Here is a 27,297-nt window from a genome sequence, read left to right as displayed (position 1 = left end):
ACCCCATTCCACTACTTTGACCCTATCTGCTCCTGTACCATGCCAACTAACCCTACACTCATTAAAAACCCACTACCCCATTCCACTACTTTGACCCTATCTGCTCCTGCACCATGCCAACTAACCCTACAGTCATTAAAAACCCACTACCCCATTCCACTACTTTGACCCTATCTGCTCCTGCACCATGCCAACTAACCCTACACTCATTAAAAACCCACTACCCCATTCCACTACTTTGACCCTATCTGCTCCTGCACCATGCCAACTAACCCTACACTCATTAAAAACCCACTACCCCATTCCACTACTTTGACCCTATCTGCTCCTGCACCACGCCAACTAACCCTACACTCATTAAAAACCCACTACCCCATTCCACTACTTTGACCCTATCTGCTCCTGCACCATGCCAACTAACCCTACACTCATTAAAAACCCACTACCCCATTCCACTACTTTGACACTATCTGCTCCTGCACCATGCCAACTAACCATACACTCATTAAAAACCCACTACCCCATTCCACTACTTTGACCCTATCTGCTCCTGCACCATGCCAACTAACCCTACACTCATTAAAAACCCACTACCCCATTCCACTACTTTGACCCTATCTGCTCCTGCACCATGCCAACTAACCCTACACTCATTAAAAACCCACTACCCCATTCCACTACTTTGACCCTATCTGCTCCTGCACCATGCCAACTAACCCTACACTCATTAAAAACCCACTACCCCATTCCACTACTTTGACCCTATCTGCTCCTGTACCATGCCAACTAACCCTACACTCATTAAAAACCCACTACCCCATTCCACTACTTTGACCCTATCTGCTCCTGCACCATGACAACTAACCCTACACTCATTAAAAACCCACTACCCCATTCCACTACTTTGACCCTATCTGCTCCTGCACCATGCCAACTAACCCTACACTCATTAAAAACCCACTACCCCATTCCACTACTTTGACCCTATCTGCTCCTGCACCATGCCAACTAACCCTACACTCATTAAAAACCCACGACCCCATTCCACTACTTTGACCCTATCTGCTCCTGCACCATGCCAACGACCTGGGAGGACGGGACACCACCACTCAACACACCCTGTAACTCTTCTGTCAAATCTCATATGACCAAATACTTCTCTGGTTCTGAACTCTTCACCACACCTTCTACCTCACTTAACTCTCCCTCATTCATTTACATTTCACCTCCAGAACTCAGTCTGGCGCACGACTCACTCTGTTTGCACTTGAATTATAACATTTGAAATGTCTCTATTATTATGAAAATAAATGTAGTGTAATGTTTACTGTTCATTCATGATTGTTTATTATCTACTTCACTTGCTTTGGCATAGTAAAGATATGTTTCCCATGCCAATAAAGATCTTTGAATTGAATAGAGAGAGAGCTCCATGTTAATGTATAGGGGACATGAGTCAGTCATGGTTACTCATGGTTATGTGATGAGGTAGCCCCGCCTGCTACTTCAAAATCAGTGTCGGTCCAATTTTTATATTTCACCTTTATTTAACTAGGCAAGTCTGTTAAGAACAAATTCTTAAAAAAGGCTACCCGCCGCACCATGGGGAATGTCCTCTTGGTATAATGGTAAATATGTTGGTTTCTCCCATGGTAGACCAGGGTTCATATCCCGTCAGTTACATTAAACAGTCTGTTCTCTGAAAGGGGTCCAGACAACCTGTTCCCAACAGTGGGGTCAGTGGGATTGGATAAGGACCCCTCTCCCTCTCTCTGATGGAGGAGAGAAGTGAAATGGTGTGTCTCCTCTGGTCAACAATACTCACCTTGAAAGACTCCACAGCCTGTTGGAGCTCCTTCAGCTCCTTCTCTCTCTCCTGGAATCTCTGCTGGACCTTCTGCTGACTCATCCCCAGCTGCCTCTGTGGAGAATCACTCTTCAATGAGCTATCAAGCTTTATTAGTCCAGTAGATCAATAGTATAGTAATGTGACATAGGACCCATAGAGAGGAAGGCCTACAATCCTGAGGAAGTCCCTTTACAATATTATATTATGTTGCTATGTGAATGATTATAGTTTTTATGGTGGGCCTACATGTATCAAGGGGAAGAGACTGAACTTTGGACTCATAAAAGGCCATTCAGAATGATAATAGTGTTTGACTTTAGAAAATGGTGATACATTTGGAGAATCTGGGTTAACATATCTATATACTCAAGGTTTGTGTTCATATTTGTGAATCCATTTCATTTGAATGATCTCATATTCAGACAGATTTAGTTCCTACTGTATCTTTAATTCTTTGTTTATCAGACAGTCACCAACAAGTTGTTCTGGTCTTACCTGTTTCTCAGTCCTCTCTGCTGCAGCTGACACTGTATCATGGCCTTTATGTTCATCCATTGTACACAGATAACAGATACACTGCTGATCGGTACGACAGTAAACCTCCAGCAGTTTGTCATGATGAGAGCAGATCTTCTCCTGTAGTTGTGCGGTGGCTTTGACCAGCTTGTGCTTCTTGAAACCAGGAAATTCATAGTGAGGTTGGAGGTGAGTCTCACAGTAAGAGGCCAGACATGCCAGACAGGACATGAGGGCTTTCTGCTTTCTGGTCCCAGTGCAGAAATCACACGCCACATCTCCAGGTCCAGCATAGCACAGAGCAGGAGGGGGAGCAGCCTGGAGTCCTGTCTTCCTCAGTTTCTCCACCACCTCAGCCAACATGTTATTTTTCATCAGAGTTGGCCTTGGAGTGAAGGTATGTCTGCACTGAGGACAGCTATAGACCCCTTTCAGAACATCCTGATCCCAGCAGCCCTCAATACAGCTCCTACAGTAACTGTGCCCACAGTGGATGGTGACCGGCTCCTTCAGTAGATCCAGACAGACAGAACAACAGAACTGGTCCTGGTCCAGCAGAACTCCCTGTTGAGCCATTTGGACGGTTGTTCACTCTCACACAGACAGACGACAGAGAGACTCAGATCAGTTTCGTTTCCACATAAGAGAGTTTGTGAAGGGGAGGGACTTCCTGGTTCTGCCAGAGGGCTGGGGTTAGATGGAGGGAAGGAGGGAGTGAGAGAGGGAGGGGTTAGAGGAAGGGAGGGAGAGAGAGAAAACTGCAGGCAAAGTTGAGAAGGAGACAAATATTTTAGTTCCTAGGTTAGGACCCTTAATATGGAATAAATTAAATAGAGTGGATAGAAAGCTGAACTGAGGTCCACACTCCAGTTCAGTTGGTGGTGGTGATGCACCTTAAAGTTGATTACCAACTGACACACATAAAGTCCACAGAAGAAGAAGAAGAGATTACTAGAAACTACATTTCCCCCGTTTATCTGTGGGTTAATTGTCGGAGTAGAGAACAAGATTTTGTGTGACTCAAAATGGGTCAAAATTCTACAAAAGATCCAGGAAAAAAAGGATCTTGTTTTCAAGTACAAAAACAAACCAATGTTTATATCCCAGGACAAATGAGCTAGCAACAGCAATCTAGCTAGCTAAATAGGACAAATGAGCTAGCAACAGCAATCTAGCTAGCTAAATAGGACAAATGAGCTAGCAACAGCAAGCTAGCTAGCTAAATAGGACAAATGACCTAGCAACAGCAATCTAGCTAGCTAAATAGGACAAATGAGCTAGCAACAGCAATCTAGCTAGCTAAATAGGACAAATGAGCTAGCAACAGCAAGCTAGCTAGCTAAATAGGACAAATGAGCTAGCAACAGCAAGCTAGCTAGCTAAATAGGACAAATGAGCTAGCAACAGCAAGCTAGCGAGCTAAATAGTGTGAGGTTCTGAGTTATGCACTATAACCCAATATTATATCACATGTGATTGAATATTAGCAACTGTTGGCCTGGGCGCCTGGGTATCTGTGTGTGTGTGCTGGAAGTAACAGTTAGCCCCAGATACGTGTGCTGGGAAGCTGTGGTTAGCCTTGAGCGAGAACAGTGGGCTTTGTATGCAGGTGCAAATAGCGCAGACAATGTTGCAGAGCTGTCTGACCTCAGTCTCTGGGGTGAGGGAGCGTAATCTACACAGCAACAGCGCCGGGACACCAAAGAGCGCAAAGAGGCTAGGACTAGCCTGAGCGCCGGCAAGAGGCTGGGTGAGTCTAAACCACGCCCAGTCTCTACTCTGACAGGCCGGCTCGGAAGCGGGAACTATCTCTGTCAGAGTATATTATAATATCTTTGTCAGGAACAAGTTAGTTCTCTGTTCTACCTTGCGGGGTGGTACAGGGAACCCGTATATACGAAAGTTGCATTTGCCATTTATTACTTAGTTAATAAAAAATACATAGCATACAATTGGTGACTCATCGTCATACTTATCCTTATACCAGATTGAATTGACGCAACCCTAACAATAGGACAAATGAGCTAGCAACAGCAAGCTAAATAGGACAAATGAGCTAGCAACAGCAATCTAACTAGCTAAATAGGACAAATGAGCTAGCAACAGCAAGCTAGCGAGCTAAATAGGACAAATGAGCTAGCAACAGCAATCTAACTAGCTAAATAGGACAAATGAGCTAGCAACAGCAAGCTAGCTAGCTAAATAGGACAAATGAGCTAGCAACAGCAAGCTAGCGAGCTAAATAGGACAAATGAGCTAGCAACAGCAAGCTAGCTAGCTAAATAGGACAAATGAGCTAGCAACAGCAAGCTAAATAGGACAAATGAGCTAGCAACAGCAATCTAGCTAGCTAAATAGGACAAATGAGCTAGCAACAGCAAGCTAGCTAGCTAAATATCCATGAACGTTTCATGTGTTTCCACCTGTTCTCAAATTAATATAGTTGGTTAAGAGTTTTGATATTTCAGCCTGCATGTCCTGATCATGTCTGGTGTGGATGGACAAAATCAACATCCCGGTGTAGACAGCATGTTAGGCATACGGTTATTAGTGTGGTTAGGTTTAAAATCACGTTTTAAGAAGAGAAATTGTATAATTAGGCGATGTTTATCACTTTGTGGCTGTGGTAACTAGTGACGACCCAGCTCAGCTGATGCTGCCAGTGAATCTGTGGTGCTGTCACTAAATCACTGAAGCTGGAGACTCATATCTCCCTCACTAACTTGAAGCATCAACTATCAGAGCAGTTTACAGATCATTGCACCTGTACATAGCCCACAAGGTACCAGATTAACTATACATCAGTTTAAGGACCAGATTAACTATTCATCAGTTTAAGGGACCAGGCTAACTATTCATCAGTTTAAGGGACCAGGCTAACTATTCATCAGTTTAAGGTACCAGATTAACTATTCATCGGTTAAGGTGAAGAATAAATACACAATCAAGTTCAAGATCAAAATTCTCTTTTTTAATACAGTATAAAAAGTTTATAAAAAGTAACAATTTATCACCAGAAACAGAGGTATATAAAACATCTGAAACACAAGATATATCTTTGAAACACTGTAGAAAAGTGATCAATGTTGAGAGATATATTTCAAACATCTGTGGATGTTATGTTGTGTGGAGTCAAAGTCACGATTGTCCCTGTTTATAACAATGGGAATGGAACATTTTCAATAAAACACATGATTTGAACAAGAAAAAGGTAACAGATGACAAATGCAGACAGGTAACTGACTAAATTAAAGGAAACACGAGTAAATGAGGGATACAAAGGATATTGAAAGTAGGTGTTTCCACATAGGTGTGGTTCCTGAGTTAATTAACAAATTAACATCCCATCATGCTTATTAGGGTCACGTATAAAAATGCCCAGTTGTCCATTATGGCTAGAAGAGATCTCAGTGACTGAAAGAGGGCTCTCAAAGGAATATAGAGTGTATGTCTTAGTCACCAGATCTCAGTGACTGAAAGAGGGCTCTCAGAGGAATATAGAGGATGTGTCTCAGTCACCAGAGTGACTGAAAGAGGGCTCTCAAAGGAATATAGAGGATGTGTGTCAGTCACCAGATCTCAGTGACTGAAAGAGGGCTCTCAAAGGAACATAGAGGATGTGTCTCAGTCACCAGATCTCAGTGACTGAAAGAGGGCTCTCAAAGGAACATAGAGGATGTGTGTCAGTCACCAGATCTCAGTGACTGAAAGAGGGCTCTCAAAGGAATATAGAGGATGTGTCTCAGTCACCAGATCTCAGTGACTGAAAGAGGCCTCTCAAAGGAATATAGAGGATGTGTCTCAGTCACCAGATCTCAACCCAATTTAACACTTTTGGGAGATTCTGAAGCGCCTGAGACATTGTTTTCCACCACCATCAACAAAACACCAAACGATGGAATTTCTCGTGGAAGACCGGTGTCTCATCCCTCCAATAGAGTTCCAGACACTTGTAGAATATATACCGAGGTGCATTGAATCTGTTCTGGTGGTTGGTGGTGGCCCAACATCCTATTAAGACACTGTCTGTTGGTGTTTCCTTTATTTTGTCAGTTACCTGTAGGTGACAATGTCATAGACATAACTACATAACTCTTCCAACATCACAAAAAAAAACTCTCTCCCCTTCTCCCCGTTTATTTATTTGGACCCTTCTGTGTCTGGCTGTTGTGCTGTTTGTCCCTGGATGTTCTGGTTCTGGTCACCGAGGAGGAAGACAGCTTCTTCTTCAGCTTCCCAATGTCGTCCTCATCCTCCCCCCTCCGAGTCTCCCCTCTTCTCCTCCGCTGGCCTCTACCTCTGCCAACCTGGACTCCTGCTTCCTGTTGTAGCTCTCCTCTCTGCTGCTTACCAGCCAATGTCTCACCTCTGTTCCACACTAGGATGTTCACTCCTGTGGTTGGAACACAAAAGATTTATTGTCCCAAATGGCACATTATTCCCTATATAGTACACTACTTTAGACCAGAGCTGGCACCCTATTCCCTATATAGTGCACTACTTTAGACCAGAGCCCTATTCCCTATATAGTGCACTACTTTAGACCAGGGCCCTATTCCCTATATAGTACACTACTTTAGACCAGGGCCCTATTCCCTATATAGTACACTACTTTAGACCAGAGCTGGCACCCTATTCCCTATATAGTGCACTACTTTAGACCAGAGCCCTATGGAACCCTATTCCCTATATAGTGCACTACTTTAGACCAGAGCCCTATTCCCTATATAGTGCACTACTTTAGACCAGAGCCCTATTCCCTATATAGTGCACTACTTTAGACCAGAGCCCTATTCCCTATATAGTGCACTACTTTAGACCAGGGCCCTATTCCCTATATAGTGCACTACTTTAGACCAGAGCCCTATTCCCTATATAGGGCACTACTTTAGACCAGGGCCCTATTCCCTATATAGGGCACTACTTTAGACCAGGGCCCTATTCCCTATATAGTGCACTACTTTAGACCAGAGCCCTATTCCCTAAATAGTGCACTACTTTTGACCAGGGCTGGCACCCTATTCCCAAGTTGAACACTGATTTTTAGCAAAAGAATCAAACGCTTCAGAATATTTCCAGCTACAAACATAGTTAGTCTCTGAGCTGATTTGATCCTGGGTGCCGAGATTACAAACATAGTCCAGTATTTACAACACAGACTCACCCATTCCAGATCCTAAAACATCTCCCATTGGATTGAACTTGTTGACCTGGAAAGGAAGGTGTGCAGAGATGTGGACATTATTTTTGACCCAATGATGGCTTGAACATTAATGCAGCACAAATACATAAATTAAGACATTAACTGTTATGGCTGCAGGGGGCGTATTGAAAAACTGGAAAATATGTGCAAATTTTCAAACGGCCTCTTAATCAATTTTTGCTCTTACAATATGCATATTATTATTACTATTGGATAAAAAAACAGTCTCTAGTTTCTAAAACCGTTTTAATTATTTCTCTAAGTGGAACAGAACAATTTTTACAGCCCATTTCCTATCCGGAAGGGAGATTTCCAAAATCGATGTCGCTTTTCAAGCCCTTGTCTATAAAAGGGCATGTCACTTAGGACTGTAGAAACACGTCATACGCCTTCCTCTGGGTGTCATGCGGAAGTGAGAGAAGAAATCACTTGATTATCTCGGTCAGGGATTGTATACAACATCTTGGAGTGAGAAGTGCGCACTTTATTTTTTTTGGAAGGCGCGAAGTTGGATCTGGAGTAGCCTCCTGGAAAACCGTCGTTATAGGTGAATATGATCTCTGGCTTCGATTTTATTTGATACATGTCACAATATCATCCTAAAGTATGTTTTTTCAATATACTTTAATTATATTATTGAAATGTATTCTGGACTTTATATGTGATGCGACGCAAGAATTTTTTCAAGTTGGAGCGGTTAGCGTCGCACTGCCAGTGTGCTTGCTAATTCAAGAGGGAAATCGTTCGTTCTGGATCGAAATAAAGACATTTCTGAACAAAGGACCCCTTGGAGAACATTCTGATGGAAAATCAACAAAGATAAGGACCCAATTTGGGATGCTTTTTCATATATATCTGTCGAACTGTGCTATGCTACCGTTTGACTAGAATCAATGCTGCTGTGTGCTAGCTATTGTAGTAAGCTAATATAACGATATATTGTGTTTTCGCTGTAAAACACTTCAAAAATCGGAAATATTGTCTCTCTTCACAAGATCTTTCTCTTTCATTAGCTATCCACCATATATTGTTCTGAAATGTTTTATGATGTGTAATTAGTAGTTGACGTTGGTGTCTGTATTTTCTCTGGCTACTCCCGTGCGATTTCTGACTGTAGCTATGATGGTAGCAGTAATGTAAAACTGATTTATAGCTAAAATATGCACATTTTTTGAACAAAACATAGATTTATTGTGTAACATGTTATAGGACTGTCATCTGAGGTAGTTTTTTCTAGGTTATTTAGGTTGGTTCTAGGTTAGTTAGGTTGGCTTGTGCATGCTACTTGCATCCTACTTGTGCTGTGAAAAATGTCTGTCCTCCTTTTTTATTTGGTGGTGAGCTAACATAAATATATGTGGTGTTTTCTCTGTAAAACATTTTAAAAAATCGGACATGTTGGCTTGATTTACAAGAAAATCGGACATGTTGGCTTGATTTATCTTTCAAATGCTGTATTGGACTTGTCAATGTGTGAAAGTTAAATATTTAAAAAAAATAGATTTTGAATTTCGCGCCGTGCACTTGAGCTGGATGTTGTCATAGGTGTACCGGCGTCGGGATGACGTCTGGCTGCAGCCATAACAGGTTAAACCAAGGCTACACGCTAACATTAAGCTAAGGCTACAGGCTAACACTGACATTAAACTAAGGCTACACGCTAACATTAAGCTAAGACTACACGCTAACACTGACATTAAGCTAAGGCCACACGCTAACATTAAACTAAGGCTACACGCTAACATTAAGCTAAGGCTACACGCTAACACTGACATTAAGCTAAGGCTACACGCTAACATTAAACTAAGGTTACAGGCTAACATTAACCTAAGGCTACACGCTAACATTAAGCTAAGGCTACGGGATAACATTAAACTAAGGCTACACGCTAACATTAAGCTAAGGCTACAGGCTAACACTAACATTAAACTAAGGCTACACACGAACACTGACATTAAGCTAAGGCTACAGGCTAACACTGACATTAAGCTAAGGCTACAGGCTAACACTGACATTAAGCTAAGGCTACACGCTAACATTAAGCTAAGGCTACGGGATAACATTAAGCTAAGGCTACAGGCTAACATTAAACTAAGGCTACAGGCTAACATTAAACTAAGGCTACAGGCTAACATTACAATAAACTAGGACTACAGGCTAACACTGACATTAAACTAAGGCTACATGCTATCATTAAGCTAAGGCTATAGGCTAACATTACATTAAACTAGGGCTACAGGCTAACACTGACATTAAACTAAGGCTACACACGAACACTGACATTAAGCTAAGGCTACAGGCTAACACTGACATTAAGCTAAGGCTACACGCTAACATTAAGCTAAGGCTACGGGATAACATTAAACTAAGGCTACACGCTAACATTAAGCTAAGGCTACGGGATAACATTAAGCTAAGGCTACAGGCTAACATTAAACTAAGGCTACAGGCTAACATTAAACTAAGGCTACAGGCTAACATTACAATAAACTAGGACTACAGGCTAACACTGACTTTAAGCTAAGGCTACATGCTATCATTAAGCTAAGGCTATAGGCTAACATTACATTAAACTAGGGCTACAGGCTAACACTGACATTAAACTAAGGCTACAGGCTAACACTGACATTAAACTAAGGCTACAGGCTAACATTGACATTAAACTAAGGCTACAGGCTAACATTAAACTAAGGCTAAATTTGTAATGTGTACTCACAGATATGATGCCAGGGGCGTTGGGGTCCAGTAGTTGGCATGCCAGCTCTCCTGTGTTGGCATCATAAATATCAATGGTCCTCAGGGCACCTGGACACACCCTCTCGTCAGGGTACCGTCCAACCACCATCAGGTCGTACAGAGGGTGCCACGAGGCCTGGAGACACAAACAACGATTGACGATGAAGCTTTTGAGTCTACGAGAGAGAGACATAAACCCACCCCCATCCACCCCACATTCCTCACCTTGATGTGTGAGGTGCTGAAACTGCCTGTGTGGGTGCCGGATAATCTGCTGAGGAGTTGACCAATCAGAAGAGGAGTAAACCCTGATCTGGTCATACTGGTCCGTGGTCAGGAGCTTGGAGCAGTCCATTGGATTAAAGTAGGCTGGGGAGAGGGGGAGAGAGAGAGAGAGGAGAGGGGGGGGGAGAGAAAGAGAGGGGGTGGGGGGGAGAGAGAGAGGGGGTGAGAGAGAGGGGGGGGGAGAGAGGGGGAGGGAGAAAGAGAGGGGGGGGAGGGGGAGGGAGAAAGAGAGGGGGGGGGGGGAGAAAGAGAGGGGGTGGGGGGAGAGGGGGGGAGAGAAAGAGAGAAAGAGAGGAGAAGGCGACAGAGAGGGGGGAGGGAGGATAGATAATCTATAGGGTTAAATGTTGTTAAAAAACATGTATCCCTTCTGATGAACGTGGTAGATGTTATCAAGCCCCCAAAAAAATTGAATAACAAATTTGCACCAGTCTTGTCCTAGTAGTACTGATAACTTACTACGACACAGTGGTCAAGAGGAAAACACTCCTGAATGTAGGATAGGAGAGAGTTACCTAACTCTACGACACAGTGGTCAAAGAGGAAAACACTCCTGAATGTAGGATAGGAGAGAGTTACCTAACTCTACGACACAGTGGTCAGAGAGGAAAACCCTCCTGAATGTAGGATAGGAGAGAGTTACCTAACTCTAGGACACAGTGGTCAAGAGGAAAACCCTCCTGAATGTAGGATAGGAGAGAGTTACCTAACTCTACGACACAGTGGTCAGAGAGGAAAACCCTCCTGAATGTAGGATAGGAGAGAGTTACCTAACTCTAGGACACAGTGGTCAAGAGGATAACCCTCCTGAATGTAGGATAGGAGAGAGTTACCTAACTCTACGACACAGTGGTCAAAGAGGAAAACCCTCCTGAATGTAGGATAGGAGAGAGTTACCTAACTCTACGACACAGTGGTCAAAGAGGAAAACACTCCTGAATGTAGGATAGGAGAGAGTTACCTAACTCTACGACACAGTGGTCAAAGAGGAAAACACTCCTGAATGTAGGATAGGAGAGAGTTACCTAACTCTACGACACAGTGGTCAAAGAGGAAAACCCTCCTGAATGTAGGATAGGAGAGAGTTACCTAACTCTACGACACAGTGGTCAAAGAGGAAAACACTCCTGAACGTAGGATAGGAGAGAGTTACCTAACTCTACGACACAGTGGTCAAGAGGAAAACACTCCTGAATGTAGGATAGGAGAGAGTTACCTAACTCTACGACACAGTGGTCAAGAGGAAAACACTCCTGAATGTAGGATAGGAGAGAGTTACCTAACTCTACGACACAGTGGTCAGAGAGGAAAACCCTCCTGAATGTAGGATAGGAGAGAGTTACCTAACTCTAGGACACAGTGGTCAAGAGGAAAACCCTCCTGAATGTAGGATAGGAGAGAGTTACCTAACTCTAGGACACAGTGGTCAGAGAGGAAAACCCTCCTGAATGTAGGATAGGAGAGAGTTACCTAACTCTACGACACAGTGGTCAAAGAGGAAAACACTCCTGAATGTAGGATAGGAGAGAGTTACCTAACTCTACGACACAGTGGTCAAAGAGGAAAACACTCCTGAATGTAGGATAGGAGAGAGTTACCTAACTCTACGACACAGTGGTCAAAGAGGAAAACCCTCCTGAATGTAGGATAGGAGAGAGTTACCTAACTCTACGACACAGTGGTCAAAGAGGAAAACACTCCTGAACGTAGGATAGGAGAGAGTTACCTAACTCTACGACACAGTGGTCAGAGAGGATAACACTCCTGAATGTAGGATAGGAGAGAGTTACCTAACTCTACGACACAGTGGTCAAGAGGATAACCCTCCTGAATGTAGGATAGGAGAGAGTTACCTAACTCTACGACACAGTGGTCAGAGAGGATAACACTCCTGAATGTAGGATAGGAGAGAGTTACCTAACTCTACGACACAGTGGTCAGAGAGGAAAACACTCCTGAATGTAGGATAGGAGAGAGTTACCTAACTCTACGACACAGTGGTCAGAGAGGAAAACACTCCTGAATGTAGGATAGGAGAGAGTTACCTAACTCTACGACACAGTGGTCAAAGAGGAAAACACTCCTGAACGTAGGATAGGAGAGAGTTACCTAACTCTACGACACAGTGGTCAAGAGGATAACACTCCTGAATGTAGGATAGGAGGGAGTTACCTAACTCTACGACACAGTGGTCAGAGAGGATAACACTCCTGAATGTAGGATAGGAGAGAGTTACCTAACTCTACGACACAGTGGTCAAAGAGGAAAACACTCCTGAACGTAGGATAGGAGAGAGTTACCTAACTCTACGACACAGCGGTCAGAGAGGATAACACTCCTGAATGTAGGATAGGAGAGAGTTACCTAACTCTACGACACAGTGGTCAGAGAGGAAAACACTCCTGAACGTAGGATAGGAGAGAGTTACCGTAGCGCTTTTGATATAGTACCCGAGTTAACAGCTTTGTCATGAATCATCTCGTGGAGGTAACTGTTCTTGTCTTTGATGTTCCTCAGGTCCCATAGCTTCACCGTGTGGTCAACGGACGCTGTCGCCATTAACCAGTCGCAGCGGGGGTTGAATTCAGCATGGGTCACTTTAGCCTTGTGCAACTTCTCGTTGAAGACCTGTGAGGAAGAGGAGGAGGAGGGGGTGCAGATGGTTTAACAGCATCTTACAGAACAACGTCAGTAAATGAAATGAGATCATTGGAACTGTCAAAATGGTGTCTAATGCAGTCATGCATTTTTAAAAGGGCAGAGTATTAACAGAATTGTCTTATACTCAGAACATGAAAACACAACAAAATATAGAACATTTCAAATTGTACATGTTAACTAACTACTGAAGGAGTACATTACATGTTAACTCCCTCTGGCCCATTCATTACTGTAGCTATAGTACAGTATAAATACACGATACACTACAGTATAAATATACTATATAGTACTGTAGCTATAGTGTAAACTACAGTATAAATATACTATATAGTACTGTAGCTATAGTGTAGAGTACAGTATAAATATACTATACAGTACAGTAGCTATAGTGTAAACTACAGTATAAATATACTATACAGTACAGTAGCTATAGTGTAAACTACAGTATAAATATACTATACAGTACAGTAGCTATAGTGTAAACTACAGTATAAATACACTATACAGTACAGCAGCTAGTGTAAACTACAGTATAAATATACTATACAGTACTGTAGCTATAGTGTAAACTACAGTATAAATATACTATACAGTACTGTAGCTATAGTGTAGACTACAGTATAAATATACTATACAGTACAGTAGCTATAGTGTAAACTACAGTATAAATATACTATACAGTACAGTAGCTATAGTGTAAACTACAGTATACATATACTATACAGTAGCTATAGTGTAAACTACAGTATAAATATACTATATAGTACTGTAGCTATAGTGTAGAGTACAGTATAAATATACTATACAGTACAGTAGCTAGTGTAAACTACAGTATAAATATACTATACAGTACTGTAGCTATAGTGTAAACTACAGTATAAATATACTATACAGTACAGCAGCTAGTGTAAACTACAGTATAAATATACTATACAGTACTGTAGCTATAGTGTAAACTACAGTATAAATATACTATACAGTACTGTAGCTATAGTGTAGACTACAGTATAAATATACTATACAGTACAGTAGCTATAGTGTAAACTACAGTATAAATATACTATACAGTACAGTAGCTATAGTGTAAACTACAGTATAAATATACTATACAGTACAGTAGCTATAGTGTAAACTACAGTATAAATATACTATATAGTACTGTAGCTATAGTGTAGAGTACAGTATAAATATACTATACAGTACAGTAGCTAGTGTAAACTACAGTATAAATATACTATACAGTACTGTAGCTATAGTGTAAACTACAGTATAAATATACTATACAGTACAGCAGCTAGTGTAAACTACAGTATAAATATACTATACAGTACTGTAGCTATAGTGTAAACTACAGTATAAATATACTATACAGTACTGTAGCTATAGTGTAGACTACAGTATAAATATACTATACAGTACAGTAGCTATAGTGTAAACTACAGTATAAATATACTATACAGTACAGTAGCTATAGTGTAAACTACAGTATAAATATACTATACAGTACAGTAGCTATAGTGTAAACTACAGTATAAATATACTATATAGTACTGTAGCTATAGTGTAGAGTACAGTATAAATATACTATACAGTACAGTAGCTAGTGTAAACTACAGTATAAATATACTATACAGTACTGTAGCTATAGTGTAAACTACAGTATAAATATACTATACAGTACTGTAGCTATAGTGTAAACTACAGTATAAATACACTATACAGTACTGTAGCTATAGTGTAAACTACAGTATAAATATACTATACAGTACAGTAGCTAGTGAAAACTACAGTATAAATATACTATACAATACTGTAGCTATAGTGTAAACTACAGTATAAATATACTATACAGTACTGTAGCTATAGTGTAGACTACAGTATAAATATACTATACAGTACAGTAGCTATAGTGTAAACTACAGTATAAATATACTATACAGTACAGTAGCTATAGTGTAAACTACAGTATAAATATACTATACAGTACAGTAGCTATAGTGTAAACTACAGTATAAATACACTATACAGTACTGTAGCTATAGTGTAGACTACAGTATAAATATACTATACAGTACAGTAGCTATAGTGTAAACTACAGTATAAATGTACTATACAGTACTGTAGCTATAGTGTAGACTACAGTATAAATATACTACACAGTACTGTAGCTATAGTGTAAACTACAGTATAAATATATTCTACAGTACTGTAGCTATAGTACAGTATAAATATACTATACAGAACTGTAGCTATAGTGTAGACTACAGTATAAATATACTATACAGTACTGTAGCTATAGTGTAGACTACAGTATAAATATACTACACAGTACTGTAGCTATAGTGTAAACTACAGTATGAATATATAGTACTGTACCTGGTGTCCATCCATGCCCAGCAATAAGACTCGTCCTATGTTGTCTCCTGTCACCAGCATCTGTCTGCTCAACGACACATCTACACAGCAGTACCACAGACTGGAACAGAGAGAGAGAGACTGACACATCTACACAGCAGTACCACAGACTGGAACAGAGAGAGAGACTGACACATCTACACAGCAGTACCACAGACTGGAACAGAGAGAGAGAGACTGACACATCTACACAGCAGTACCACAGACTGGAACAGAGAGAGAGAGACTGACACATCTACACAGCAGTACCACAGACTGGAACAGAGAGAGAGAGACTGACACATCTACACAGCAGTACCACAGACTGGAACAGAGAGAGAGACTGACACATCTACACAGCAGTACCACAGACTGGAACAGAGAGAGAGAGACTGACACATCTACACAGCAGTACCACAGACTGGAACAGAGAGAGAGAGACTGACACATCTACACAGCAGTACCACAGACTGGAACAGAGAGAGAGACTGACACATCTACACAGCAGTACCACAGACTGGAACAGAGAGAGAGACTGACACATCTACACAGCAGTACCACAGACTGGAACAGAGAGAGAGAGACTGACACATCTACACAGCAGTACCACAGACTGGAACAGAGAGAGAGACTGACACATCTACACAGCAGTACCACAGACTGGAACAGAGAGAGAGAGACTGACACATCTACACAGCAGTACCACAGACTGGAACAGAGAGAGAGACTGACACATCTACACAGCAGTACCACAGACTGGAACAGAGAGAGAGAGACTGACACATCTACACAGCAGTACCACAGACTGGAACAGAGAGAGAGAGACTGACACATCTACACAGCAGTACCACAGACTGGAACAGAGAGAGAGACTGACACATCTACACAGCAGTACCACAGACTGGAACAGAGAGAGAGAGACTGACACATCTACACAGCAGTACCACAGACTGGAACAGAGAGAGAGACTGACACATCTACACAGCAGTACCACAGACTGGAACAGAGAGAGAGAGACTGACACATCTACACAGCAGTACCACAGACTGGAACAGAGAGAGAGAGACTGACACATCTACACAGCAGTACCACAGACTGGAACAGAGAGAGAGACTGACACATCTAGGGAATAAAGTCTAAAGTAGTGTACTATATAGGGAATAGGGCTCTGGTCTAAAGTAGTGTACTATATAGGGAATAGGGCTCTGGTCTAAAGTAGTGCACTATATAGGGAATAGGGTCCTGGTCAACAGTAGTGCCCTATATAGGGAATAGGGCTCTGGTCTATAGTAGTGCACTATATAGGGAATAGGGCTCTGGTCTAAAGTAGTGCACTATATAGGGAATAGGCCTCTGGTCTAAAGTAGTACCACTATATAGGGAACAGGGCACAATGTCTGATGTAAGTAGGGCCTGCATCCTCACCAGACATTGTGGTGATCGTGTCCACAGTCCTGGACTCTGGACAGAACCGTTGCTGGACCGCCCTGAAAGCTCTGCTCGGTCAGTGTACCGTCGCCGGACGCCAGGTAGACCTTGGACGGGTCCGTCGGGCTAAACGTCATCCCGCCAATAAAATCCCCGGCTCCTTTCTGCATTTATGAACACAAACAGACCAATCCCAGTGACCGGTTGAAAAGACACGTTGATGACGAGGCTTATCACAGGACAATAACAGACCAATCCCAGTGACCGGTTGAAAAGACACGTTGATGACGAGGCTTATCACAGGACAATAACAGACCAATCCCAGTGACCGGTTGAAAAGACACGTTGATGACTAGGCTTATCACAGGACAATAACAGACCAATCCCAGTGACCGGTTGAAAAGACACGTTGATGACTAGGCTTATCACAGGACAATAACAGACCAATCCCAGTGACCGGTTGAAAAGACACGTTGATGACGAGGCTGATCACAGGACAATAACAGACCAATCCCAGTGACCGGTTGAAAAGACATGTTGATGACTAGGCTTATCACAGGACAATAACAGACCAATCCCAGTGACCGGTTGAAAAGACATGTTGATAACTAGGCTTATCACAGGACAATAACAGACCAATCCCAGTGACCGGTTGAAAAGACATGTTGATGACTAGGCTTATCACAGGACAATAACAGACCAATCCCAGTGACCGGTTGAAAAGACATGTTGATGACTAGGCTTATCACAGGACAATAACAGCTGGGTAATACGGCAACGGAAAAACAACAGAACGCGTTTGTTATTGGACAGGTTCCGGTAGTTCCTTCCTGTTTCTCAGTCAGTTTTGTTCCAGTTGGTGTGTGGAATCCAACCTCGGCCAATGACAGTTCTGTCCAGATAAACGCGGGCCAATCAGAAAGCAGCGTTCTGTGTTTCGAACTACACTAGTTCTATCTTGATAAGGTGTTGAGAAAAAGGGCCAAATGGATCCCTATGTAGTGCACTACTTTAGACCAGGGCCCCTATTCCCTATATAGTGCACTACTTTAGACCAGGGCCCCTATTCCCTATTTAGTGCACTACTTTAGACCAGAGCCCTATTCCCTATATAGTGCACTACTTTAGACCAGGGCCCTATTCCCTATATAGTGCACTACTTTAGACCAGGGCCCTATATAGTGCCCTACTTTAGACCAGAGCCCTATATAGTTCACTACTTTAGACCAGGGCCCTATATAGTGCACTACTTTAGACCAGGGCCCTATATAGTGCACTACTTTAGACCAGAGCCCTATATAGTTCACTACTTTAGACCAGAGCCCTATAGAACCCTATTCCCTATATAGTACACTACTTTAGACCAGAGCCCTATATAGTGCACTACTTTAGACCAGAGCCCTATATAGTGCACTACTTTAGACCAGAGCCCTATATAGTTCCCTACTTTAGACCAGAGCCCTATATAGTGCACTACTTTAGACCAGAGCCCTATATAGTGCACTACTTTAGACCAGAGCCCTATATAGTACACTACTTTAGACCAGAGCCCTATATAGTGCACTACTTTAGACCAGAGCCCTATATAGTACACTACTTTAGACCAGGGCCCTATATAGTACACTACTTTAGACCAGAGCCCTATATAGTGCCCTACTTTAGACCAGAGCCCTATATAGTGCACTACTTTAGACCAGAGCCCTATATAGTGCACTACTTTAGACCAGAGCCCTATATAGTACACTACTTTAGACCAGAGCCCTGTATAGTGCACTACTTTAGACCAGAGCCCTATATAGTGCACTACTTTAGACCAGAGCCCTATATAGTGCACTACTTTAGACCAGGGCCCTATATAGTGCACTACTTTAGACCAGGGCCCTATATAGTGCACTACTTTAGACCAGAGCCCTATATAGTGCACTACTTTAGACCAGAGCCCTATATAGTGAACTACTTTAGACCAGAGCCCTATATAGTGCACTACTTTAGACCAGAGCCCTATATAGTGCACTACTTTAGACCAGGGCCCTATTCCCTATATAGTGCACTACTTTGAACTAGAGCCCTATTCCCTATATAGTGCACTACTTTTGACCAGAGCCCTATTCTCTATACAGTGCACTACTTTGTACTAGACCAGGGACCATACCAGAAGGGTGAAACTCGTTAGTACCATGACAATGAAACAAACACTAAGAGGTTATAACATCTTTAGGGAAACAGCCCTGTGGTTGGAAACAACACTAAGAGGTTATAACATCTTTATGAAAACAGCCCTGTTGTTGGAAACAACACTAAGTGGTTATAACATCTTTAGGGAAACAGCCCTGTTGTTGGAAACAACACTAAGAGGTTATAACATCTTTAGGAAAACAGCCCTGTTGTTGGAAACAAACACTAAGAGGTTATAACATCTTTAGGGAAACAACACTAAGAGGTTATAACATCTTTAGGGAAACAGCCCTGTTGTTGGAAACAAACACTAAGTGGATAATTAAAGGACCAAAGAGTTTTGGTCTGCTTCCTGGTTTCATTTCTGACATGGAAAAGAATATTGCAATACTAGTATTCCCCCAGCTCGACTTTTTACCTTATGGGCCCTGGTCAAAAGCAGTGCACTAAATAGGGAATAGGGTTCTGGTCTAAAGTAGTGCACTAAATAGGGAATAGGGCCCTGGTCTAAAGTAGTGCACTAAATAGGGAATAAGGGTCTAAAGTAGAGCACTAAATAGGGAATAAGGGTCTAAAGTAGGGCACTAAATAGGGAATAAGGGTCTAAAGTAGGCCACTAAATAGGGAATAAGAGTCTAAAGTAGGGCACTAAATAGGGAATAAGAGTCTAAAGTAGGGCACTAAAAAGGGAATAAGGGTCTAAAGTAGGGCACTAAAAAGGGAATAAGGGTCTAAAGTAGGGCACTAAAAAGGGAATAAGGGTCTAAAGTAGGGCACTAAAAAGGGAATAAGAGTCTAAAGTAGGGCACTAACTAGAGTGCCGTTTGGGACATGTCCCGTCTCTTACTCCCATGTCTCTGTGTTGGTAAACACGCGGAGAGTGGTCCCATTGAAATCCTGCAGCGAGGTGGTTCCCCTGACAGATGAGGTGAACAGCTGAGTGGGGTTGTAGGGGTTAAACTTCAGAGCTGTAATAGAGCCTCCAGGTCCAACCTGCGTAAAACACACAGGAGGAGAGACTGGTCCCAAATCACATCCTATTCCCTATTCAGAGCCCCGGACGACAGGGCCCCGGACGACAGAGCCCCGGTCGACAGAGCCCCGGACGACAGAGGCCCGGACGACAGGGCCCCGGACGACAGAGCCCCGGTCGACAGAGCCCCGGACGACAGAGGCCCGGACGACAGAGGCCCGGACGACAGAGGCCCGGACGACAGAGCCCCGGTCGACAGAGGCCCGGACGACAGAGCCCCGGACGACAGAGGCCCGGACGACAGAGGCCCGGACGACAGAGGCCCGGACGACAGAGGCCCGGACGACAGAGGCCCGGACGACAGAGCCCCGGACGAAAGTAGTGCACTAAATGAGAAATGGGGTGCCATTTGGGACTCATTCAACGTAGACCCGATACGTAGACCCGATACGTAGACCGGATACGTAGACCCGATACGTAGACCCGATACGTAGACCCGATACGTAGACCCGATACGTAAACAGGATACGTAAACAGGATACGTAGATCCGATACGTAGACCCGATACGTAGACCCGATACGTAGACCCGATACGTAGACCCGATACGTAGACCCGATACGTAGACCCGATACGTAGACCCGATACGTAGACCCGATACGTAGACCCGATACGTAGACCCGATACGTAGACCCGATACGTAGACCCGATACGTAGACCCGATACGTAAACAGGATACGTAGACCCGATACGTAGACCCGATACGTAGACCCGATACGTAGACCCGATACGTAGACCCGATACGTAGACCCGATACGTAAACAGGATACGTAGACCCGATACGTAGACCCGATACGTAGACCCGATACGTAGACCCGATACGTAAACAGGATACGTAGACCCGATACGTAGACCCGATACGTAGACCCGATACGTAGACCCGATACGTAGACCCGATACGTAGACCCGATACGTAGACCCGATACGTAAACAGGATACGTAGACCCGATACGTAGACCCGATACGCAGACCCGATACGCAGACCCGATACGTAGACCCGATACTATCGGATACGTAGACCCGATACGTAGATCGGATACGTAGACCCGATACGTAGATCGGATACGTAGACCCGATACGTAGACCGGATACGTAGACCCGATACGTAGACCCGATACGTAGACCCGATACGTAGACCCAATACGTAGATCGGATACGTAGACCCGATACGTAGACCCGATACGTAGACCCGATCGGTATGTGTCGTATGTTAAGCATACTATCAATACTGTGTGGGGACGGATGATGTTAAAAGGGATTTCAAAGTCAAATGTTATTGAAAATATGATCGATTACGGTGGTCCTAAACAGTAACACAGACCGATTTAAACTATTGATTACAGTGTTCCTATTTAAACTATTGATTACAGTGTTCCTATTTAAACAATTGATTACAGTGTTCCGATTTAAACTATTGATTACAGTGTTCCGATTTAAACTATTGATTACAGTGTTCCGATTTAAACTATTGATTACAGTGTTCCTATTTAAACTATTGATTACAGTGTTCCTATTTAAACAATTGATTACAGTGTTCCGATTTAAACTATTGATTACAGTGTTCCAATTTAAACTATTGATTATGGTGTTCCTATTTAAACTATTGATTACAGTGTTCCGATTTAAACTATTGATTACAGTGTTCCGATTTAAACTATTGATTACAGTGTTCCGATTTAAACTATTGATTACAGTGTTCCGATTTAAACTATTGATTACAGTGTTCCGATTTAAACTATTGATTACAGTGTTCCTATTTAAACTATTGATTACAGTGTTCCGATTTAAACTATTGATTACAGTGTTCCAATTTAAACTATTGATTATGGTGTTCCTATTTAAACTATTGATTACAGTGTTCCGATTTAAACTATTGATTACAGTGTTCCGATTTAAACTATTGATTACAGTGTTCCAATTTAAACTATTGATTATGGTGTTCCGATTTAAACTATTGATTACAGTGTTCCTATTTAAACTATTGATTACAGTGTTCCTATTTAAACTATTGATTACAGTGTTCCGATTTAAACTATTGATTACAGTGTTCCAATTTAAACTATTGATTATGGTGTTCCTATTTAAACTATTGATTACAGTGTTCCTATTTAAACTATTGATTACAGTGTTCCGATTTAAACTATTGATTACAGTGTTCCAATTTAAACTATTGATTATGGTGTTCCTATTTAAACTATTGATTACAGTGTTCCGATTTAAACTATTGATTACAGTGTTCCGATTTAAACTATTGATTACAGTGTTCCGATTTAAACTATTGATTACAGTGTTCCGATTTAAACTATTGATTACAGTGTTCCGATTTAAACTATTGATTACAGTGTTCCGATTTAAACTATTGATTACAGTGTTCCGATTTAAACTATTGATTACAGTGTTCCGATTTAAACTATTGATTACGGTGTTCCAATTTAAACTATTGATTATGGTGTTCCTATTTAAACTATTGATTACAGTGTTCCGATTTAAACTATTGATTACAGTGTTCCGATTTAAACTATTGATTACAGTGTTCCGATTTAAACTATTGATTACAGTGTTCCGATTTAAACTATTGATTACAGTGTTCCGATTTAAACTATTGATTACAGTGTTCCGATTTAAACTATTGATTACAGTGTTCCGATTTAAACTATTGATTACAGTGTTCCGATTTAAACTATTGATTACAGTGTTCCGATTTAAACTATTGATTACAGTGTTCCGGTTTAAACTATTGATTACAGTGTTCCGGTTTAAACTATTGATTACAGTGTTCCGGTTTAAACTATTGATTACAGTGTTCCGGTTTAAACTATTGATTACAGTGTTCCGATTTAAACTATTGATTACAGTGTTCCGATTTAAACTATTGATTACAGTGTTCCGGTTTAAACTATTGATTACAGTGTTCCGGTTTAAACTATTGATTACAGTGTTCCGGTTTAAACTATTGATTACAGTGTTCCGGTTTAAACTATTGATTACAGTGTTCCGGTTTAAACTATTGATTACAGTGTTCCGGTTTAAACTATTGATTACAGTGTTCCGGTTTAAACTATTGATTACAGTGTTCCGATTTAAACAGATTTAAACTATTGATTACGGTGTTCCGATTAAACAAATATAAACTATTGATTACAGTGTTCCGATTTAAACTATTGTATTATTTGTGTGTATCATCCTGAACATCTAGGTACACAACAGTCAAACGAGAAAACGAATAAGCATGCACTCATTAGTAACCCAACGGCCAATGGCGTCGCTGGTTGTAACGATGGAACCTGTCTTTCCAGATGTGTATCAGGCATTCTCACCCCTTGTATGAAGCTGGTCTTGTTGAGCACGCTGTAGTCCCAGAGGACCACGTCTCCTCCCTTGGAGCCGACCGCCAGCGTAGTGGGGTGTGTGGGGTGCCACTCCAGACAGGTGACCCGCCGGTCAAACGGACTGGCTGTACGATGGAGCTTATAGGAGGACAGGGAACGTACAAACGGCTCCTGGAGACACTGGGGAGGGAAATAAGATATCATGTACTAATGATGATGATGATGATGCCAAGAAACGAGTTTGTTAGACCCTCAATTTCTTCTTTTAGTACCGGTTTCCCGGTTAAAGCATCTTTAAGGCTCTGTTCGTCGTTAGAACCTTCGTAGGAACATCGTTAAATCTCTGAGCTGTTTCCCAAACCAATCGTAATCAAAACGGCCTACCTCAGACCACTCGTAGCTACAGTGGGGCAAAAAAGTATTTAGTCAGCCACCAATTGGAGCCTCTTAAAGAAGAAGTTACAGGTCTGTGAGACCCAGAAATAACGTCTTTAGGAAAATTGGTGGCCGACTAAATACTTTTTTGCCCCACTGTATGTGCGTCAATCGATGCTTCTTTTTGTTGCCCTCCCTCGTCACTTTATACACAGAAGATCTCGGCTAAACATAGAATCACATGGTTTATCCGTCTCTCTGTGACCGCCGGTAACTTCAGAACAAAGTTGACTACAAATACAAAAGTTGCCAATGTCTTTGCAATTGATACAAACAAAGCGACGTATAAAAATATGCTTAAAATATAAAAACAACAGGCTTATTTAAATTATAATGAAATACATTTCATGATTAATCGAGTTCTATTTTACTACTTGTACTCTACTGTCTGTAATGTCTCAGTATATTTTATGACGTGTCGCCTAAAGTGCTCAATGATCTGTGATTTAGTGCATTTTTATTGAGTAAACATTAGAATCAGCCGCCTCAACATTTGCAGCCGTCGGTGGTAATATCTCTCTAGGAGCTGATCCGTGGTCAGTATTGTGATAATAATTCTGATGTTCAGGTCAGATTTGAATGGAGAAAGCTGATCTGAGAGCATTGTTCTCTCTCACTACTGTTCCCTAGTCACCCTACTAGCTGTCACCCTACTAGCTGTCAGACACCACCGTTCCCTAGTCACCCTACTAGCTGTCAGACACTACTGTTCCCTAGTCACCCTACTAGCTGTCAGACACTACTGTTCCCTAGTGACCCTACTAGCTGTCAGACACTACTGTTCCCTAGTCACCCTACTAGCTGTCAGACACTACTGTTCCCTAGTCACCCTACTAGCTGTCAGACACTACTGTTCCCTAGTCACCCTACTAGCTGTCAGACACTACTGTTCCCTAGTCACCCTACTAGCTGTCAGACACTAATGTTCCCTAGTCACCCTACTAGCTGTCAGACACTACTGTTCCCTAGTCACCCTACTAGCTGTCAGACACTACTGTTCCCTAGTCACCCTACTAGCTGTCAGACACTACTGTTCCCTAGTCACCCTACTAGCTGTCAGACACCACTGTTCCCTAGTCACCCTACTAGCTGTCAGACACTACTGTTCCCTAGTCACCCTACTAGCTGTCAGACACTACTGTTCCCTAGTCACCCTACTAGCTGTCAGACACTACTGTTCCCTAGTCACCCTACTAGCTGTCAGACACTACTGTTCCCTAGTCACCCTACTAGCTGTCAGACACTACTGTTCCCTAGTCACCCTACTAGCTGTCAGACACTACTGTTCCCTAGTCACCCTACTAGCTGTCAGACACTACTGTTCCCTAGTCACCCTACTAGCTGTCAGACACGACTGTTCCCTAGTCACCCTACTAGCTGTCAGACACTACTGTTCCCTAGTCACCCTACTAGCTGTCAGACACTACTGTTCCCTAGTCACCCTACTAGCTGTCAGACACTACTGTTCCCTAGTCACCCTACTAGCTGTCAGACACTACTGTTCCCTAGTCACCCTACTAGCTGTCACCCTACTAGCTGTCAATACACACTAGTCTGACTGTAGTAATGTACCTGTCTCATCTGAGAATGAAGGCTCTGCCCCAGTGTACTCTGGTAAATGTAGTGTACCTGTCTCATCTGAGAATGAAGACTCTGCCCCAGTGTACTCTGGTAAATGTAGTGTACCTGTCTCATCTGAGAATGAAGGCTCTGCCCCAGTGTACTCTGGTAAATGTAGTGCAGGATGCTTCCTGGTCCACTTCTCTTCCCAACTGAAAATTTGGTCATGGTGGTTGGGAAAACAGGCCCTGAAATAGAAGATCGGTACAGTCAATAACATCAAAGAACGGAAAGAGTCACTTCTCTCTGTGACAAGATTTATACAGTAACATTTCTGGAGGGGGAAAATGAAATACAAGACAGTGCAGCCAATCAAAAGCTTCTATAACGGAGAATGGCGTTTCTATTAGATCCATTGGTATTTTACTAGCATGCCTGTTTTCAATGTGGTCTTCCCGTCCATCTTCTGCCGTAGCTTCTTGGAGATGGTTTGTCCTGCAGCCCCAGACGTTTCTCCGTTCTGCTTCCTCGACTTCTGCTTCGATTCAGATGCTTCTGAAGGAGCCTTCTTTGCCCGTGCCATTTCTGAGTGTGTTAAAATAAAACGAATCACTTGTGTTCACAGCTAAATCAAAGTTTGACAGAAAACATCAAATAGATACACAGTATGTATTCTAGCTAGAATAGATATCTTCACCTGGTACTGACCTTCACCTGGTACCGACCTTCACCTGGTACTGGCCTTCACCCCTACTGACCTTCACCCCTACTGACCTTCACCCGGTACCGACCTTCACCAGGTACTCAACCATGCACCTGGTACCGAGCTTCACCTGGTACCGGCCTTCACCCTCTACTGACCTTCACCGGGTACTCAACCCTGCACCTGGTACCGACCTGGTACTCAACCCTGCACCTGGTACCGACCTTCACCTGGTACCGACCTTGACCTGGTACTGACCTTCACCAGGTACTCAACCATGCACCTGGTACCGAGCTTCACCTGGTACCGGCCTTCACCCTCTACTGACCTTCACCGGGTACTCAACCCTGCACCTGGTACCGACCTGGTACTCAACCCTGCACCTGGTACCGACCTTCACCTGGTACTCAACCCTGCACCTGGTACCGAACTTCACCTGGTACTCAACCCTGCACCTGGTACCGACCTTCACCTGGTACTCAACCCTGCACCTTAGAGACCACTGCCCTTTCTAAATAGTCATTGAACACCTGTCACTTTAATAATGTTTACATTCTGTTTTACCCCCTTTATGTGTGTATACTGTATTCTAGTCAAATCCATCATTATTAGTTGTTTTTATTGATTATTTGTGTACCTATTTGACATTTTACTGCATTGTTAGGAGCTAGTTGCGTAAGCATTTCGCTGCACCCGGTTTACCATCTGCCAAACTGTGTGCACACGTAACACGACCAATAAACTTTTGTATTTGATTTAATGGTTGCACAACAACAAACAACTAACGCTACGGCCGGACAACCAGTCCAGCTATGTAATGCGTGTTCATCCAATGACATGAAAATACATTACCAGTGCAATAGGATAGCGCTCCTTCTTCTTCGTTGAATTGTTATTTTCATGCACACACACCACACGTGAGAAGTGCTTTATGTAAGTGAAAGTCCAGTGTTTTGTAACGTCTCTGTGTTACATCTTCTGCCCGGCAGGCG

The 27,297-nt window shown here is 42.5% G+C and overlaps 2 protein-coding genes across 4 annotated transcripts in view; both read right to left on the bottom strand.

Moving 5' to 3' along the window:
• Positions 1 to 5,090, bottom strand: part of LOC139577462 (tripartite motif-containing protein 16-like) — a 20,435-nt gene extending 15,345 nt beyond the window's left edge. The window contains exons 1-2 of the mRNA XM_071404476.1: positions 2,345 to 5,090; positions 1,826 to 1,921 (exon numbers count right to left, since the gene is read on the bottom strand). Of these exons, the coding sequence (XP_071260577.1) occupies positions 1,826 to 1,921; positions 2,345 to 2,941 (693 nt within the window). The 5' untranslated portion in view covers positions 2,942 to 5,090. The remainder of the gene's footprint in view (positions 1 to 1,825; positions 1,922 to 2,344) is intronic.
• Positions 5,091 to 5,314: 224 nt separating this feature from the next.
• Positions 5,315 to 27,297, bottom strand: ddb2 (damage-specific DNA binding protein 2). Of its 3 annotated transcripts, none has more exons than XM_071404481.1 (10): positions 27,158 to 27,297; positions 26,038 to 26,187; positions 25,729 to 25,850; positions 23,596 to 23,787; positions 20,095 to 20,240; positions 15,627 to 15,726; positions 13,040 to 13,217; positions 10,285 to 10,673; positions 7,530 to 7,575; positions 5,315 to 6,758 (listed from the first exon to the last, which is right to left on the bottom strand). In XM_071404481.1, exons 2-10 carry the CDS (start codon positions 26,183 to 26,185, stop codon positions 6,502 to 6,504), a joined length of 1,578 nt encoding a protein of 525 aa, XP_071260582.1. In that variant the 5' UTR covers positions 26,186 to 26,187; positions 27,158 to 27,297; the 3' UTR covers positions 5,315 to 6,501. The 3 variants fall into 3 exon arrangements, with proteins under 3 accessions (XP_071260582.1, XP_071260581.1, XP_071260583.1); XM_071404480.1 differs by lacking the exon at positions 20,095 to 20,240 and adding an exon at positions 17,070 to 17,236; XM_071404482.1 differs by lacking the exons at positions 20,095 to 20,240; positions 25,729 to 25,850; positions 26,038 to 26,187; positions 27,158 to 27,297 and adding exons at positions 17,070 to 17,236; positions 25,615 to 25,685.

The sequence above is a fragment of the Salvelinus alpinus genome, chromosome 6 (assembly GCF_045679555.1).
Source record: "Salvelinus alpinus chromosome 6, SLU_Salpinus.1, whole genome shotgun sequence".
In the NCBI taxonomy this organism is placed as follows: Eukaryota; Metazoa; Chordata; class Actinopteri; order Salmoniformes; family Salmonidae; genus Salvelinus; species Salvelinus alpinus.
The sequence above is the reverse complement of the archived record's forward strand: the minus strand, read 5'-3'. Positions and strand labels throughout refer to the sequence as shown.